Source organism: Panthera uncia (assembly GCF_023721935.1).
Source record: "Panthera uncia isolate 11264 chromosome A3 unlocalized genomic scaffold, Puncia_PCG_1.0 HiC_scaffold_11, whole genome shotgun sequence".
NCBI lineage: Eukaryota > Metazoa > Chordata > Mammalia > Carnivora > Felidae > Panthera > Panthera uncia.
In genome coordinates, this window is record NW_026057578.1 from 27,996,819 (window position 1) to 28,015,664 (window position 18,846).

Here is an 18,846-nt window from a genome sequence, read left to right on the forward strand (position 1 = left end):
CCCTGAATATGGTGGTGTTTACACCAAATACACATGAGCGGAAGGACACAAACGAAAGCTGGGAATGTTACAAGACTGAGCTGTAAAACACAGTGCCGTTGTCATTCTAAGGTGGACACCCACTATGACGTTATCTAAAATTAACATATTAAGATGATGGGATAGAAATGTGCATGCGGGGTGTGGGGTCCGGAACACCAGAGCATTGTATCCCCATCATTCATAGTAGGATGTCAGCGAACAATGCCTATGGAGGAGATGTCTAGAAGTGACAGCATAAGCATGCTATATGAGATCTGGCTATGACATCTAGAATAATCAGTTAAAGATAATCAATTAAAAGAGTGGAAAATGGTTGCCTCTGACGGATGGAAAATAGTGGAAGGTAGGGAGATTCCGGTTTTAATATGTAGAACATACCGAACTCTTTGCCTCTTAAACCACGTGCATATATAACTTTAATAAAGGTAAAATCTAATCTAGGTGAGTAGATCGATAAGAGGTACTCATTAAAGAATGTCCACACGATAAGCGGTAATACAGGCTTGATAAGCTTTCTGAATCTAAGATCGATGTTCAAAACTCAATTACCATCCTATACAGAGGCCCAAAACCCAGTGCAAACAATAATAATAATTTTTAAAGATTCCATAAACTAGAAAGTTAATACTCTAGTTAATAGCTCTAACTAGGGATGCATAAGAACAATAACGGAACAAAAAGCCCTATAAAATGGTGAATTAAAAGTCATCAAAGAAAACCGAACTTGAGGTGTCTCATGTCCATGAGTGGCAAAACTCATTGGAAGATGTCAGTGCGTCCAAATGAGTACGTAAAGTCAGTGTAACCAAATCATAATCGTAAAGGTGTTTATAATGAACGTTGACAAAGTGATTCTCAAATGCGTGTGGGCCAAGGAGAGCCTGGCCGTTCTGAGAAACCAGGACCAGGTGGGAAGGTTTGCCCAAAAGAGGTATCGAAACGTGTTCTACAGCTATTCTAATGAAGACAGCAGTTTTTTGTTTTTGTTTTTTAACACATTTTATTTTTTGTTCTTTGGTGGAGCGGCTCGTCAAATCTTTCATGCACTTATAAAATGGGATTGTTTGTCTTTAAATATTGTCTCTCAGGCGTTGGCGAGCTTTGTCTTAGATGGCCGGACAGTAAATGCTTTATGCTTGTGGACCGTCAGGTCCGGATGGCAATCACTTCTCTCTGACATTTCAGCCTAAAAGAAGCCACAGAATAAAACTTGACTTGCACAAACAGGGAGTTGTACCTAGCCCGCCTGTGTCCCAGATACAAGTCCTCGAGTAGATTCGTTTGACAAATACTTTCTCATCGGTCACCTTCCTTTTCTTTTTATCAACAGTATCTTCTGAAGAACAAGGTTTAAATTTTTATGAAGTCAAATGGATCAATGTTTTCCTTTCCAGATTGTGCTTCCCATGTCTTACCTAAAAGAGTCTCTGCTCACCCAAAATCATAAAGATTTACTTTTGTTTGTTTGTTTGTTTTTTCCTCCAGTTCCTTCTAGAAGCTTTACAATTTTAGGTTTCAAATTTAGGTCTAGAAAAAAAATTTAGGTCTATGATCCCACTGAACACATTCATTTGTTCTGAGTATTTTTGTGTGCATTGTACGATAATCTTTCTATAAGGTAATATTCTTTTAAGACCGTATTAAATGCTGTGTATGTTCTAAGGAAATGGTCACGGCAAAAGTTGGGGCGCCTGGGTGGCTCAGTCGGCTAAGCATCTGACTTTGGCTCAGGTCACGACCTCGTGGCTTGTGAGTTTGAGCCCCACCTCGGGCTCTCTGGTGTCAGCGCGGAGCCCGCTTTGGTTCCTGTCTGCCTCTCTCTCTGCCCCTCCCCAGCTCGTGTTTTCTCTCTGTCTCAAAAATAAATGAGAGAGGGGCGCCTGGGTGGCGCAGTCGGTTAAGCGTCCGACTTCAGCCAGGTCACGATCTCGCGGTCCGTGAGTTCGAGCCCCGCGTCAGGCTCTGGGCTGATGGCTCGGAGCCTGGAGCCTGTTTCCGATTCTGTGTCTCCCTCTCTCTCTGCCCCTCCCCCGTTCATGCTTTGTCTCTCTCTGTCCCAAAAATAAAAAAAAATAAAAAAATAAATAAAATAAAATAAATGAGAGCATCGAAAACTTTTTGAAAAAAAAAAAAAAGTCATCAAAAATGAAAAGCTCTGGGGCGCCTGGGTGGCTCAGTCAGTGAAGAGTCCGACTTCGGCTCAGGTCATGATCTCGCGGTCGATGAGTTCAAGCCCCGCAACGGGCTCTGTGCTGACAGCTCGGAGCCTGGAGCCTGTTTCAGATTCTGTGTCTCCCTCTCTCTCTGACCCTCCCCCGTTCATGCTCTGTCTCTCTGTGTCTCAAAAATAAATAAACGTTAAAAAAAAAAAAATGAAAAGCTTTTTTTTTTTTCTACTAGAAAAGCTCCCAAATGACACTAATACAGCTGCTGTGTGGACCACAGCAAGGGAACAAGAGGGACTCTCTCACTTGTGCCCACAGAAACAGAGAGAAAAATGCTCATTGCAAAGTTGTATTACCCAAACAGCAGATAGAGCTTTAATACTATCCTCAGAGTCGGCCCTAAGTTGTAGAATATTCTTATAATATTTTTTTAATATTTATTTATTTTTGAGAGAGAGAGAGACAGACAGACAGATCATGAGTCAGGGAGGGGCAGAGAGAGAGAGGGAGACACAGAATCTGAAGCAAGTTCCAGGCTCTCAGCTGTCAGCATAGAGCCTGATGCGGGACTCAAACTCATGAGCCGTGAGATCATGACCTGTGCTAAAGTCGGATGCTCAACCAACTGAGCCCCCCAGGCCCCCCAGAGTATTCTTAGAATAGAGAGCCATGGAGCTGTGGAAAGTTAAGAAAATGCAGCTACATATACCAACGTGAAGAAAGCCCACATGCTACGCCGAGCCCAAAAAATAAAAGTTCCAGAGTGCTGTATACTGTATAACAGCATTTATATAAAACTTAAAACATGCAAACTAAAATTGTGTATTCCTTAAGGATTTATAACACGTTGTAAAATTTTAAAATCCACTTTGAGAAGGATAAACGTGAAATTCAAGACCGTGTTTTTAAAAGAAACAGGAGACCGTATCAGCAATATGTTACTATTTCGCAAAGACAGGATGGGGAGGGCCAAGGATTTCTTACATATTTCCTATATGTTTCGGAACCAAAACAGGCTCATTCCAGGCAGTGACCTCAAAACATACAGGGGTCAAATAAAATCGTACTTGCAGAAGGTATGTATGAAAGTAAAATGCGTTCCTCCAAAATAAGGAAGCAGCTCAAGTGTCTACCAAGAGATGAATGGATAAAGAAGATGTGGGTATATGTCCACATATACACTGCACATATACACACATTACTCAGCCATAAAAAGGAATGAAATCTTGCCACTTGCAGCAACATGGATGGATCTAGAGAATATAATGCCAGCTGAAATAAGTCAGGGAGAGACAAATACCATATGATTTCACTCACCATGTGGAATTGAAAACAAAACCAATGAACGATTTAAAAAAAGGAGGCACACCGAAAAACAGACCCTTACCTGTCGAGAACAACCCGATGGTTACCAGAGAAGAAGGTGGGGGGTGGGGGGTGGGGAGGGGGATGGGAGAAATAGGTGAAGGCAGTAAGAGTACACTTAATCGTCATCAGCCGTGACGAATGCATAGAATTGTTGAATTCCTATGTTGTACACTTGAAACTGATATAACACTGTATGCTAACTGTACTGCAATTCACATTTTAAAAAGAAAAAAGGAAAGTAAAATGTGCTATGAAAATGAAGGGCTGTTCCTCATCACAGACACAATGGGAACCTTCTTTTCTTGACCCTCTTGATTGTCTTTGGGGCAGAGGCAGGGCCAGTGTGAAGCTCAGTGCATCAGGGTCTCTGGGTCCCTGAGACCAGGGTCCATCCTTGACACTGCTCTGAAGAGAGCAGAACATCAGGACTCCGCTCCGAGAGAAGAAACATCAGGAGGGTGTGGGGAAGGGGGCATGTCCAGGATGGAAATGGGGGCGGGGGGCAGCTTCTCCCACCATGTGAGCCTCCTGGACGGGGTGGGAGGAAATTCATTGCAGAGCATGCAAGAGCGATCGTGGAAAAATCATTCATTCATTCATTCATTCTTGTATTAATTCCCCAAATACTGCCTGGATTCATGGTACAGATCAGAAATAAGACCCCTACTCACTACACCCCAGCCCCCTCTGTCTGGTATTCTGAACTCCCCCCACCCCACGTTCATGTTTGCCAGTAGTCTGAGCCTCCCTGTCCCTCGATGGGCTCCATTAGTAGATTTTAGCAATACTTTTCTAATTCATTCCAAAATAAGTCCTACGAAAACTGGCATATATAACAGTATATGGGGGCACTCTTTGGAGCTTGAGGCTCAAAGCTTTGACCTTCATCCCACCTCCACACCTTGGATCCCCACCCAGGGTTCCAAGGGACTTCATTTAAAAGCCTCCAAACCCAGGGCACTGCTGGATGGGTGAGAGCTGGAAGCCTCTGAGATTTCCAACAGACCTTTGGAGAAAACAAGTGTTTCCAGCCTCTTCTTGAGCCTGGATCTCCCTGGGAGGCACAGTGTGAAACAGTGGCCTTACCCTGGACTCCTCTTGCCAGCCCACGATGGTGACCATGACCTCTCTCCTTATGTACTAAGACCTGCCCCCAACTCACCTGTTACCGGCTCCGCCACCTGCAGATGTAGGTGACTATGAAACTCATCGCCAGCAGCACCTTGAAGCCCAGAAGGAATCCCACAAAGATGAGGCAGGCATCTCGGGACCTAAGTACCAATGGGCAGAAGGACACGGCAAAGGGGACACTGTGAGTTTAAATACCTCACTCCACTCAGGAGACAAAGGTGACCTAGTTGCTCAGAGCAGTGGAGGTGGGCTTACCTGAGCTTCCGATGGGCTTGTATGTGCCGTGTGTTTCCGCAGACAGTATGAGGCCGGCCTGGATGGGAGGTTGGGCCTCGTGCTGCACCTTACAGGTGAGCACCTGCTCGGACCCCGGCCCTGACACGTTCACCAAATGCAAGCTTTCCAGGGTGTAGGTCCCATCGCTATTCTGCTTGGATGTGAGTTGCTCAGCTCCCTCGATCGTATGGCAGTTCTCCGTCCAGGTGAGATGCACACTCTGTGGATAGAATCTCTGCACGAGGCAGGTGACAACCACCAAGTCCGAGGAGGGTGAAGACTGGGACACTGTCACTGTAGGGGGAACTGACACAGCCCAGAGAGAGCAGACAATTACTATAGGAAGGCCACTGTGGGAGCCTGGGAATTCTTTGACGATGGGTCATCTGCCCAGGGTCTGCCCCAGAGGAGGATCCAGGTACTTGTGAACAGATTCCTGCATAGGTAAATGCATGGCCGAATGAGAGTGTGCTTTGAGTGAATGCATGCTTGATGCATGGTCGGAAGGAGGAATGCATGGATGAAAGAATGAATGGGCTTGATGAAAGCCTCAAAATCTTGCTCTCTCTTTTTCCACTTTGGCCATGAAAGATACAAAGATGAACATTAAATGCCATTTAAGAACCTACAAGTCAGGTGACCCACTCCATGACTTGATGATTCTACGAGTTGAAGATTCACGGACTCTACATCTTTACGACTCCAAGGTACTGAGATTTTACATCGGAAGGAACTAGGATTTGGAGAGGTTCAGTAACCTGCCCGAGGTCACAAGTGGCAAAGCTGGGGTTACACCAGACACAGCGTGTTTTACTGTCGTGCTAGTCGGACACCCCAACTTTCAGGCTCTATGCATTTATGATTCCCGGCTTCTGAAATCATGATCTAACGACTTCTAGAACTCTTTGCAACTGGGTTTTCAGCTGTGCAGTAGAATGTATTCACAATGAGGAGACTTTGGAATATGTTTCAATATGACACAACCTTGTTCTCGCGGTCCGTGAGTTCAAGCCCTGCGTCGGGCTCTGTGCTGAAAGCTCAGAGCCTGGAGCCTGCTTCGGATTCTGTGTCTCCCTGTCTCTCTCTCTCTCTTTCTCTCTCTCTCTGTGCCCCTCCCCCCTCACGCTCTCTGTCTCTCAAAAATAAGTAAATGTTAAAAAATTTTTTTTAAAAGATGAGTGGGACAGCCAAGGCAGGACGCCATCCCCAGAAGCCACTATCTGTACTCAGCCTTTCCCCCCTCAGCACACAGGTAAGGATTACTCCCAAGCAAAGAGGAAGAACTGGAGAAGGGAGTATTCAGGATGGAGGAAGCCTGGGGTCCAGGAAGGATTGGCCAGGGTAAGTAAGAGGGCGTTAGAGGACGCCAAAGACCACAGAAAGGAAGGACCGGCTCACATGCCCTTTCTAGCCACCAGGGAGCTCTCCTGGCTGTGTGGTATCCAGGCAGCGTCCGGAGGACAGAGACCCGGGCCCAGCGGACGATCACTGTTTCGACACACAGAATGGCAGTGCATGTGTGGTCCCCTCTAATCCTCACAAAACCACATGAGCTGAACAGGGCATATGCTACCTAGTATCAGAAAACAACAACAGCCACTTAGAAGGAACCTGTACCAAACAAGCCCCGATCTCATAAAAATTCTCAAGGAAGAACTGGTTGAAACTTCATCTGGTAAAACGTTTCAGTGATGAAACTAATTTTGTTTAATTTACATCTTAATTCAATATAAAATATAACCACAGCGATGTGCCGACTCTTGGAAGGAGCGAGTGCTGCGAGTCTAAGGAAGTAGAGAGAATTTTCCCCCAAACCTGACTCTACGTCCTACCAGTGAATCCATACGGTACCTGCACATTTCACATTCGCGGCACCATCATTAAAAGGTCGTTGAAAAATTATTTGAATGTCCTGTCGATTTTCACAGGGGCCTCTTTCAATCAATGCGTTCTCTCTTTAAGTTTTTAATGCTTATTTATTTTTGAGACAGAGAGAGACAGAGCACGAGCAGGGGAGGGGCAGAGAGAGAGGGAGGGAGACACAGAATCTGAAACAGGCTCCAGGCTCTGAGCTGTCAGCACAGAGCCCGACGCGCGGCTCGAACTCACGAACCGCGAGATCATGACCTGAGCCGAAGTCGGACGCTCGACCGACTGAGCCACCCAGGCGTCCCAACAACGTGTTCTCTCTTTTGAAGTGCCCACGGAATGATGAGTATCATGGATCTTCTTCGTTTTCCATCTGGAAGCACTCAGAGGCTTTGCCTGTGATGCCTGCGGTCCCCCCATCGTTGGCATCAACTTCTCGAAATACAACTTTTGCAAGATCTCTGATTTCATTTCACAATGGATGCAGATTCCTTCTGCATAGCGTGGTCTCTAGCTTGCCAATCAAGGCAAGACTGATCTAGAGCAGAGGGTTTCTAGACTACGCACCGCCTCCCCCAGCTGCTGGTTCAGAGTGGCCGTGCTGGGAGACTTGTCCCTCCTTGAACTCCCACGACACTTCCCGCATTCTCCGCCTTGGGATTTCTCCATAACCATGAAATGTCACCCAGACCATGCAAGCACATCCCAGCTTCCCTCTCCCCACCCCCCCCCCCTCCAAGGGACAATCCCCAGGAATGCTCTACCCAGTTCCTGAGAGGGTCCCAGTAGGGCTGAGCCTCACTTGTCCACAAGGGCAACCATTCAATAACTCACCCTTTCTTGAGTGTCCTGCCTTCCCTGTCTGACCCTCCCCACCCCTTATCCCAACCGCTGTGCCTCTGTGGATCCCTTCCCAAACACCTGCACCTGGTCCTGGTTTCAGGCTCTGCCGTCAAGGGAACCCAGATAAAGACACCCACAGTGGCATTTCTGGGACGGGAAACCCAGCAGAGGTGCAGCCAGTGCTGAGCAGCGAGGGGTTTGAGTGGGGGCTAGTTTTACAAGTAATTCATTTGTGAATATCTGTATTTTCTAGGATTTTTGCTTTCCTACACCATTGTCCTAACTCCAGGGAGTTATATAATAAATACTCAGGTAATGAAGAACCCTCTGAATTATCATTTTCCTACTTTACGCTCAAATATACTGAGGCTGGGAGAGCCTAAGTAACTAAGCAGGCAATCCCATAGATGGTAAAGAGTGGATAGAAGCCTGAGTTCACCTCTTGCACTGCTGGTGGGAATGCAAACTGGTGCAGCCGGAAAACAGTATGGAGGTGCCTCAAAAAATTAAAAATAGAACTACCCTACGACCCAGCAATTGCACTACTAGGCATTTATCCAAGGGATACAGGTGTGCTGTTTCGAAGGGACACATGCACCCCCGTGTTTATAGCAGCACTATCGACATAGCCAAAGTATGGAACGAGCCCAAATATCCATCGATGGATGAATGGATAAAGAAGATGTGGTATGTATATACAATGGAGTATTACTCGCCAATCAAAAAGAATGAAATCTTGCCATTTGCAACAACGTGGATGGAGCTAGAATGTACGATGCTAAGTGAAATAAGTCAGTCGGAGAAAGACAAATATATGATGTCACTCATGTGGATTTAAGATACAAAACAGCTGAATGTGAGGGAAGGGAAGTAAAAATAAGACCGAAACAGAGAGGGAGACAAACCACAAGGGACTCAAATACAGAGAACAAACTGAGGGCTGCTGGCGGGGTGTTGGGTGGGGGGGAAGGGCTAAAGGAGTGAGGGGCACTAAGGAGGGCACTTGTTGGGATGAGCACTGGCTGTTACATGTAAGTGATGAATCACTGAATTCTATTCCTGAAATTATTATTACACTATATGTTAACTAAATTGGATTTAAATTTAAAATAATAATAATAATAATAAAAGAAGCCTGAGTTCATATGAAAAATCTCTCACTCGCTGGCTTTGCAACCTGGGGATGGCTTTACTTCTTTGAACACGAGTTTCCTTCTGTAAATCCTCAAGGGCACAAACAGCACAGGGCAGTGGCATACCTTTAATTCGTCAACCCACATGAGTGTGCTTTACTCACTGTGTGCTATGCTCATTTGAGGTGTTAATGTCAGTATTTTTACTCGTGCAAAATGATGTCTTTCCTGCCACAATAATAGCGAAAATATTGAGAAAATATTTTATAGACTTTAAAGTCCGATGCACATTTAAGGAATTAAATATTACTGCTGTGCATCCTTGGACCACTCACTTGCCTTCTCTGGGGGTTAGACTCGTCATAAACAACGGGATGCTTGCTATAATTCCTTCTAGGCATGATGACCATGACCTCACCGAATTTACAGACCTGCCAAGCATGGGTCCAGGCCAGGAAAATCGACAACAACAAAATCAGATGACACATTAGGCCCTTACCTAAGTATGAGTAATCGTCCAAGACGACATAGTCCCTAAAATTTAGAAGCTGCAAACACCTACATCCTCTTCATATAAAACAGCAATAATAAAAACATGAACTTCCTGGAAAATACCGTTCCCCATTTTACAGATGAGGAGACTGAGTTCAGAGAGGTGACGTGAATGGTACAAAGAATAATCAGTAGCCACCCCAGCGACTGCCACCCTGAACGGTTAGCACGAGCAAGGCACTGTGTTGTGCACCTTACAGGTGTCATTTCACTGCACCCGTGCCACCACCAAGTGAGGGCTGTGCCATTTTCAGAGGAGGAAACGGAAGCAGAGACATCGACAGCCCAACTCTGCACGGACCCACCTGAGCAGCGAGAACGCCCTTACCACGGAGGTACTGGTCCAGGCTGATGGCTTTCTGGAAGACCGGTGTGGATTTATGACTGACGTGGCATTGGACGAAGGAGAGCACATCGTCCGCTTGCAGCGGGACGAGCACTCGGCTGGTCACATTGTGTGTGTCCCCACTGGGGTGGACGTAGGTCTGCGTCTTTGGGAGCTCGTGGTTCTTTTTAAACCAGGTCACGGTAATGTGGCGCGACGGGAGCCCGGAGGACACGTAGGTCAGCTGGATGCTCTTCCCCGGCTCAGATCGCTGAAGGGGGCCTTGCAAGGAGTAGGAGTAGGTGCTCCGGCCTGCAGGGAGAGACCACCCCTCCCATGAGAGGCACGGAAGTGCCCAGAGACCACGGCTCCATGAGAAGCCCCATCGCGTCCTCCCCCTTAGGGTGTAAAGGTTAATTCCAACAGGAGTGGGATTCTGAAGCCAACATCGGAGGCCCGACAGTGACTAGACGGGGAGCACAGCAGTGTGTATGGGGCCGACTCCCACCCACACCCCCCGGCCAACACCCGCATCACTGGACTCATCTCCATTTCACAGATGAGGAAACTGAGGCCCAGACAGGCTAGGTAACTTGCCCACGGTGCCCAGCCAGTCAGTGGCAGAGCCGGGCTTCTTAGCCAGACAGTCTGGCCCCAGGGTCTTTGTCTGCGGTCTCAGCTCAAGCGTGTCCTCTATCCCCGACAAGGGAATATCACGTCCATGGGCAAAGCTCCTGGGTCAGAGAAAAGCAGGTGGCACAGAGAAGACCTTAAGAGCACAGGCGTTGGGGGTCACACTGGGCTGGGCACCCCGGCAACTGCAAACAGTCCGGGTGCCAAGCAAAGGTCAAGGAAAGGAATCCCCAGCAGGCCAGGCGAACCCCACAGGTGTCAGGACACAGATGAGGAACTGAGCCCTGGGCAGGCGGTGCTTTGCCCGAGGGCTCAGATGGTTGGTGGCAGCCTTGTGATGGGACACCGATCTGCTCAGCTCCAGAGTCTGGCCACCTCTAAACACGAGATCCAGAGTCCGCTTCCAAGGAGCGAGGGTCCCGTCGGCAAGCAGACAGAGCCCCGCAGCAGGAGGCCCCGCGGGAAAGTGCCAGTGTGATGACCGAACCATGTGCACAGCGGGGCCGTTCAGGGACAAGGACAAATCAGAAACAGAGCACGTAAGCCTGAGTTTGAGAAGAGACATGAGGGAACACTGAGGTCTATCTTCTCCGGCAGGATGGGGGAGAAAAATACAAAAGAGCACAGTGATTTTGCAGACAGACCGCCCTGCCTTTTGACCCCAGCTCAGACCTCTCAGACCTCGGCCCCTCCGCTGCCTCTCCTGTCCTATGTCAGCCAAGCTACGCGAGCACGACTGGGACACGGTAAGTGCCCTACAGGCATCAGCCAGACGCGAACGGAGGGCCGAGGTGGGGATACCAAAGAAGGGCTCTGTGGGCCAGACCGGGGAGGTGCTGCTGTGCAGGGGCACTCGCACCGAACGGAAGGGGCCCTGAACGCCAGAAAAGGAAGAAAGATAAGACAGAGAGAGGAAAAAACTCGGAGTGAGTCAGTAAAGAAGTGACTCAGAATGAAATAACCATACTTGCTTTTCCGAGGACAAAAGACCAGTTTGGAGTTTTCTATCCAGATCTGTGTATCCCACTGGGTGGGGTTGGGGGGGGGGGGACCCTTCTCTTATTTCTGCTGGACGTGGACAAAAAAGAACCTGGAGAAACTGAATGGTGAGTAGGATCATTCCCCAAGAATTCTTACAGCAGGCAGATCAAGGCCGGATCTGTCCGGGAGAGATAGGATGCAGGGTCGAAGCCCTTGCTGGGAAGACGGGCTGTTGTGCCAGCCCGGCCTCCATCCACCCTTTGCTGGGAGCGGCAGGGACCCTGAGACATGTGCACAGACGCAGCCATTCACACCTGCACACACCTCCTGTAGGGAGCTGTCCTCCCCCACTTAGGGCGGTTCTGGAGAGCTGTCAGTCCGCACTGGGGCTCCCCTAGGCCTGGCCAATCATGCTACTCTCTTCTCTTCCCATCCCCACATCCCCTCCTGGCCCGTCATTCATTCTCCCGAGCTGATCCAAGCTGGTCCAGGAGAAGCAGCTTGCGCGGCTGGTGTGGGTCTGAACTGCGAGCAGGCAGCTCCCCCTAGTGGACACAGTCACACGCGGCCACAAAGGGCGAGAGAAGGGGAGCTTGGAGAGGATTAGGATGGGCGGAGGGAGGCAAGGAGGAGAGAGAAAGGAGAGAGAGAGAGAGAGAGAGAGAGAGAACTGAATAGGAGAGAGGAGAATCTTGCTCTGGCACCCACTCTGTTTCCCAGCTAAGGGAGTTGAGAATTCTGGCCTCTTTGAAATTGACTCTCAGAAACTTCCAGCTGAACCAGTCTTGATTAAAAACCTTTGGTGCCCAGCAGTCCCTAATCTCTGCCATTTCCTGCAGTCAAGCGTGAAGGCAGCAAACTTCCTACCAGAAGAGTGCATGGGACTGGGGAAGGGAAGTCCTGCTCCTTGTTGGTGAGGGTGGGGGGGAAGGAGGGAGGGAGGGAACTTAGGGGTGAATGGCTCCGAGTTTTATCGCCAGCCCAGGGAACCCTCCCTTTCGTCACCTTCATCCAGTGCCACCCCGAGCCCCTGACCTACTACAGCCTGCACCCCAGGCCCATGCTTGGTGTTTTCATGCCTGACTCTCCCATCCATGCCGCCCAGAGGGGCCAGCAAGAGACCGCACCCACCTTTCCCCAGCCTGGGTGCCTGGGCCCGCAGGGTGATGTTGGCCCGGAAGGGTGGCTGCTCATCCTGGACCACCCAGCAAGCAAACTCGCTCCCGTCCAGCTTGGCCTCCGCCTGCCACGTGTGTTTCAGAGAGTAGGTGCCATCTGGGTTTCTCGTGACCTGTGGGGACTCCACCGTGTGGACCTGGTGTCTGTTCTCCATCCAGGTGAGACGTAGGTGGGAGGGGTAGAAGTGGCTCACGTGGCAGGTGAGATTCACTCTCTGTTGCACGTGGATGTACGTCCCGGAGGTCTTGGTGGTGATCTTCAGGGTGGGGACAACTAGACAACCAGAAAGGAACATCTGTTGAGATTACCCCTGCCCAGCTGGCCTCTTTCCTTCTCCCAAGAACCAGACACAAGACCTGTCACTCTCATCTGTTACCTTTCTTGTATGCTTAATGTAAGGCAAATAAAGTGAAATGTTAACATTCATTAAATATGAGTAGGGGTGCCTAGGTGTCTGGTGTGTTATTTTTTGTATGTTTGAAATATTCAGTACCATGAAGCACAATTTTAAGAATCACTGGGGCACCTGGGTGGCTCAGTCGGTGAAGTGTCCGGCTCTTGATTTCAGCTCAGGTCATGATCTCACTAATTTGAGTCCCGCATCAGGCTCCGTGCTGACAGTGCAGAGCCTGCTTGGGATTCTCTCTGCCCACCCCCTGCTTTGACTCTCTCTTTCAAATTAAATAAACATTTAACAAATCAAATTAAGTTAAGTTAATAAAAAGAATTACTGGGGCACATGGGTGGCTCAGTTGGTTAAGCTTCCAACTTCAGCTCAGGTCATGATCTCACGGTTCGTGGGTTCGAGCCCCATGTCAGGCTCTGTGCTGGCAGCTCAGAGCCTGGAGCCTGCTTCTTCCTCTCTGCCCCTCCCTTGTTCGTTCTCTCTCTCTCTCTCAAAAACAAACATTAAAATTTTAAAAAATGTATTAAAAAAAAGAATTGCTAAAAGATGATGCCCACAAGGACAAGGATTTAATTGTACTCGTTGCTGTATCTTCAGCACCCAGAACAGTGCCTGGCAGGCAGTCAATGTTCATTATTTGTCGAATGAATAAGACATTTAACAAATTTTCTTGAAATTTACATTTATTTATTTTTGAGAGACAGAGAGAGAGAGGGCACAAGGAGGGGACGGGCAGAGAGAATGAGACACAGAATCCGAAGCAGGCTCCAGGCTCCGAGCCGTCAGCACAGAGCCTGACGCGGGGCCCGATCCCACGAACCGCGAGATCATGACCTGAGCCAAAGTCAGATGCTTAACCAACTGAGCCACCCAGGTGCTCCAGGACATTTTTTAAATTTAAAAATAATAACAATGATATTAATAGAGCAATGATATTAATAGATGCAATGATAGTAGCAGTGATATTAATCACAATGATATTAATAGATATTAATAGAGGTGTTTGGGATGGAAAGTTGAGACAAGATCATGAGATAATAGTAAGATGATGATGATGGTGATAAATGGAAAGTTGGGACCAAACATTCATCAACAAATTCCTGTATGCCAAGCACTGTTCTAGGTACTTCATAAGGAATGACTCATGTAATCCTCACATGAAACCTACAAGGGCTTATTTTTATTCCCACTCTGGGAGGGGACTGAGGCCCAAAGAAGTTAGGGGACTTAGCCGAGATCACACACGTCATAAAGTGGTGCAGCCAGGATTAAACCCAGACGGCCGCCCCCGGTCTCCCGGGGAGTGGAGGGGAGAATGGGACTTCGGGCAGAAGACACTGAAAGCTAATGCTGCTGGGAGGTGACACCCCTCCCCCCACACTTCCTGCCCACCCACCTTGGAGCACTTGGGAGAGGTTCATGGTCTTTCGCAGAGGCTCTCCCAGCGCCCTGTGGGTGACTTCACAGGTGATCTCCAGTAAGAGATCCTGGAGGGTCAGTGTCACCCACACCTTACTGGTAATGAAGTAGTTGCCTTGGTTGTTGGTCACCAGGTGCTGGGCTGAGGCTGGATGCTCATCGCTGCCCTTCATCCAGGTGACATTGAAATCCCAGGAGCTGAAGGGGCCGGCGGTACAGTTGAAAGGCACCGGGTTTCCCGGGGTCGTCCTTCGAGATGGGCCCGTCAGAGAGATGAAGGGCTGCCCGGCTGTGAAAGAGAGCTTGTGACCATACAAGGCGCATCTGACACTCAACAGCCTGTAAGGGCTGCCGGTGGCACGTCAGGCCTTGGGGACTGACTGTGTGCTGTGTCTTGTTCCGGCCTTGGGGAGCATAGGACACATGATGACAAGTAAACAGACAAACATAGCATTCTAACTGAGGCTCAACCTCAGGGAAACAGAGTGCTGAGGTTAAAAAAAAAAAAAAAATGCCAGAAGGCTTATTCTAGAAGAAAATAGTAGTCTACGGCCATACCACCTGAGCACGCCTGATCTCGTCTAGAAGAAAATGAGAGAAGGCTTCCTGGAGGAGGTGACATTTTGAACTGAAACTGAGAGATGGATAGGAGCCAGCCATGAGGCGGGGCATGGGAAGAACATTCTAGAAAGTGGGAATGGCAGGTGAGAATACCTTGAGAGGCTGAGAGATCTGTAGGACTCCAGCATCATGGGCAAAGAGGTCCAGATGGGGAAAAGCCTGTGGTTCAAGGTAATGCTGCTGACTCTATTCTGAGTGCGACCGGAAGCCATTGGAGACCGTGAACACAGGACGAGGTGGCCTCGCCGACGTGATTTAAAAGGATACTGTGGTTGCCGTGTGGAGGATGGAAAACAGGTGGCAGGATGGGAGCAGCGACAGCAGTGAGGAGGGGACCCAGGACTGCCTGGGCCAGGCCGGTGAGCGATGGGGGGGACCTGAGACCCGTTCGGCAGAAACAGCCAGCAGGACTCAGTCACAGACTGGACACAGCGGGCTATGGGGAAATGTGTCCCAGGCTTTTCTGTCGGGCATCCGGGCGGACGGTTCTAGGTTCGGGGAGAGGTGTGGCGAGGACACAAAGATCTCCCTTTTGGACACCAGTGTGACATCGAGAGCCACTGCGGGCAGGGATGGCCGGCCCTCCTAATCCGGTCCTTTCCGTCCACATCTCCACTTGCTCAGCTCCGGGGAAGCAACATTCTCTCCACCTGAGGCAGCATCCCCCTTCCTCCTCTTCTAGCCTCCAATCTGTGCCCTAGACTCATCCCACGACACCTGCAGGACCGGGCTCCCCTCCCCCTCATGACAGCCTGCAGGGGCGTGACAGCGGTGACCTCTGCAAGTCTTCACTGCCCCGGCCTACCCCCCCACCCCCGCGCCCCTGCGCTGAGCCGGTCTATGAGCTGGGTGCTGGGGACACAGACAGGTGGCAGACAGGACCCCTGCGCTGGAGGAGCATCTGGTCAGGTGTGTGGGTGTGGGGAGGACAGATAAACCAGCACTGACAACGCAGGATTCTGGGTGACGGAGGGCAGCTCGGGCGGCTGCAGAGCGTATCCTCTCAGCACCCAGCTCTGGAACCTTCTGCGTCATGCTCTCTTCTGAGTAGACCCTCCTGATCATCGTCACCCCACTGCACGGGGCACCCTGTGGCTCATAGAACGTTTCCAGGTGTGTGTTTATTCTCATCCACATCCCACTGTGGGAGGCTGGTATTGTTGTCCCCGCTTTCCAGAAGAGGAGACAGCCACAGAGAGGTTTAGTGACTTGTACGAGGTCACACAGCCTGTGGGGGTTTGGGGGGGGGTGCTAAGGAGGGAGGTTAAGCAGTCTGACTGAGAACCTGCAATCTTCTTGCGAGGCCAGAGGCGCCATCACCTCGGGGGGGGGGGTCCTCCCTTTCTGTCCCTCCCACCCTCACACCCTCTCTGACCTAGATGTGTTAGCCACTCGGACCAGAGCTGACATCAGGGAGACCGGGTGGGAGGTGGGCTCCCCCTTCACCCCCTGCCCTCCCCCAGTCTGTCGTCCTTGTGGCCTCCTGGCCCCAACCCCCCATCACCTTTGTTTCTCACAGGTGAGGACAGGACACGCCCTGGCAGGTAGGCAAAGGGCCCCGCTAGGTCCTGTGGGCCCCAGACCCCTGCAACCCAAGGCAACTGCATGTAGTAATCCCCGAGGGCCTCCCTGCCAGCTCTGAGGGTGTCTCGGGGCAGCACCCAGGACTTACCTGTGAGTCCCAGCAGGAGGGCAGGCAGGACGGAGGTCAGGACCTGCCCACACTTAGCAGCCATGGCGAGGAGGCTCCGGGTCCCTGGTCGTGCTGGGCACCAACCCCGGATGAGGCTCTGCATGAGCCCAGGAGGCACTGTCTGGTCTCCCGACAGCCGAAGGCGGGCCACACGCTTCCTGGACACTCTCCCACCCCGGGCCTGAAGCAGTGGCTTGAGCCACAGGGACAGAAGTGGTCACTGTGGCCCAGGCCTCCTTCCAAACCCCAAACCCTCAGGCCTGGGGTGTGTAGCTGGGGAGGCGTCTGTTGCCTCTGGCCTGGGTGCTGACTGTCCCCAAGGCCCCACGAAGGGGACCCAGAAGGGGCTGGGCTCCCCCCACCCTCACCCCGAGCTGGGAGCCACACAGCTCCCTGTGATGTGGTGAGAGCCTCCTCCGTGCTGAGCAGATGTGACTGACAGCCTGCTGTGGCCAGCCCATGGTGGCTCCTGGGTCTACAGAACGGGTTGGCTGGTAAAGTGAGCTGGGACATCCATGACCGAATAAAACCAAGTAAGTGCACAGACTTGGAAACCCAGCCCCCCTCCCCTCCCCGCCCCGGGGCTGGCACAGCGTGGCTGGGCTTCTCTTGTTGCCCAGAATCCTCTAGGAGCCCCCGGGGTGGGGGTGGGGGGAGCTGAATGCTACCAATGCCCTGACCTCTCCCCTGGGTCACGCCCCGTCCCCTTAGGCTGCTAGATTTGGCTTCTCTAGCCCTGACGTGTTTACTTACTTATTCCTGATCCCTTTCCCCCATTAATAACGATTGGCCAGTGGGGTGCCTGGGTGGCTCAGTCAGTTAGGCAACCGACTTCGGCTCAGGTCATGATCTCTTGGCTGGTGAGTTCGAGCCCCACGTTGGGCTCTGTGCTGACGGCTCGGGGCCTGGAGCCCATTTCGGATTCTGTGTCCCCCCCCCCCCCCCTCCAAAAAAAAAAAAAATAAATAAAATGATGTTTGGCCGTGACGATTGCTGTCTTTCATTCATTGCTGTGACCAGCACCTCATGCTGTGGGGGCACATAGTAGGTACTCAACAGTAACAAACGGGACCAGGTATGTTCTCAGGGCTAATAAACAGCCGCAAAGTCTGGCTGGGCCCCAGCCCTCCCACCTCCCCCATGCTCTGTTCACCCAGCTAACTGTGGGAGGGGAGATGTCAGCCTGGGGGAGACAGATTTGGAATCTGTCCCCTCACTGCCTCCGCCGAGCAAGGCGCTCCCCCAAAACAACTCCTCGGGACTGGGGTGCCTGCGGGAAGAGGAAGCCGGTTTTCTCCCCTCCAGATGTCTCCTGAGGCTGGCCACGCTGGCAAGAGAAAAAGGAACTGAAACCAGACAGGATGGTGGAGGTGCGGCCTGAACTTCCCCCATGGGGCGTGGCGGCGGGGGGTGGGGGGGTGGAGGGGGCGGAGCCTAGTCCTCAGAACCGCCCCCTCGCCCCCCCCCCCCCCCCCCAGGGCCCCCACCAGGGAGGACGATGGCCAAGCTTAGAGCATGCCGTTAGCAGCCTACTCAAGAAGGCCCCAGAAGTTGCGGGATGGAGTCTTGGGATGCGGGCTGCAGAGTGGGAGCAGACCATGCAGAGGGGGCTGTGCCGTGGGTCCCCCGCCACCACGCACACGTGCACGCTCGCCACGCATGCACGCACACGAGGCCCACGCCTGGGACCCGATTCAGGGGGCGGGAGGAGAAACCAAGGAGCCCCTTTGGCTCCGCGCCTTCCAGATCCCGAAGCAGAGACGGGGGGGGGGGGGGTGCCGGGCCGTAGTGAGGGAAGGTGTGATGTCCCTACGCTGGACGTAGTGTTGGCATCTGGAAACGGCTCTGGTTGGGCTGGGCTTTAAAATAGGGCCTGCCTGACACAGTAGAGCTTTTTCATAAAAGTTTGATGAAACAGTTCATCCATGATCATCCATTCGTTCAACTATGGCAGAGGATCTTTCAACACGTGTCCAGAAATGTGGGCGCTGCCTAAGAGAGGGGCCGGCAGAAGAAATATGATAGAGCCAAGCTGGAAGCAGGGAAGAGATAAATCAAACTGGTTCAGGCTGGCACCCCTGAAACGTTCAGGCTGTTCAATGAGGGGGTTGCACCAACCACAGGACCTTGGTCAAACCCGAGCCTCGGTTTCCTCATCTGTAGCAAGAGGCCAGTGATATCTGCCTGTGAGTGAGTCTTATGCATGTAAC

General features: G+C 51.0%; 1 protein-coding gene across 1 annotated transcript; it reads right to left on the minus strand.

The window, feature by feature from the left end:
* Positions 1–11,312: 11,312 nt before the first annotated feature.
* On the minus strand, positions 11,313–16,679 carry LOC125935977 (tyrosine-protein phosphatase non-receptor type substrate 1-like). The gene is made up of 5 exons (XM_049649816.1): positions 16,616–16,679; positions 16,461–16,528; positions 15,037–15,134; positions 14,300–14,670; positions 11,313–12,770 (listed from the first exon to the last, which is right to left on the minus strand). The coding sequence occupies exons 1-5, from the start codon at positions 16,677–16,679 to the stop codon at positions 12,289–12,291; spliced, it is 1,083 nt and encodes a 360-aa protein (XP_049505773.1). The 3' UTR covers positions 11,313–12,288.
* Positions 16,680–18,846: the final 2,167 nt, after the last annotated feature.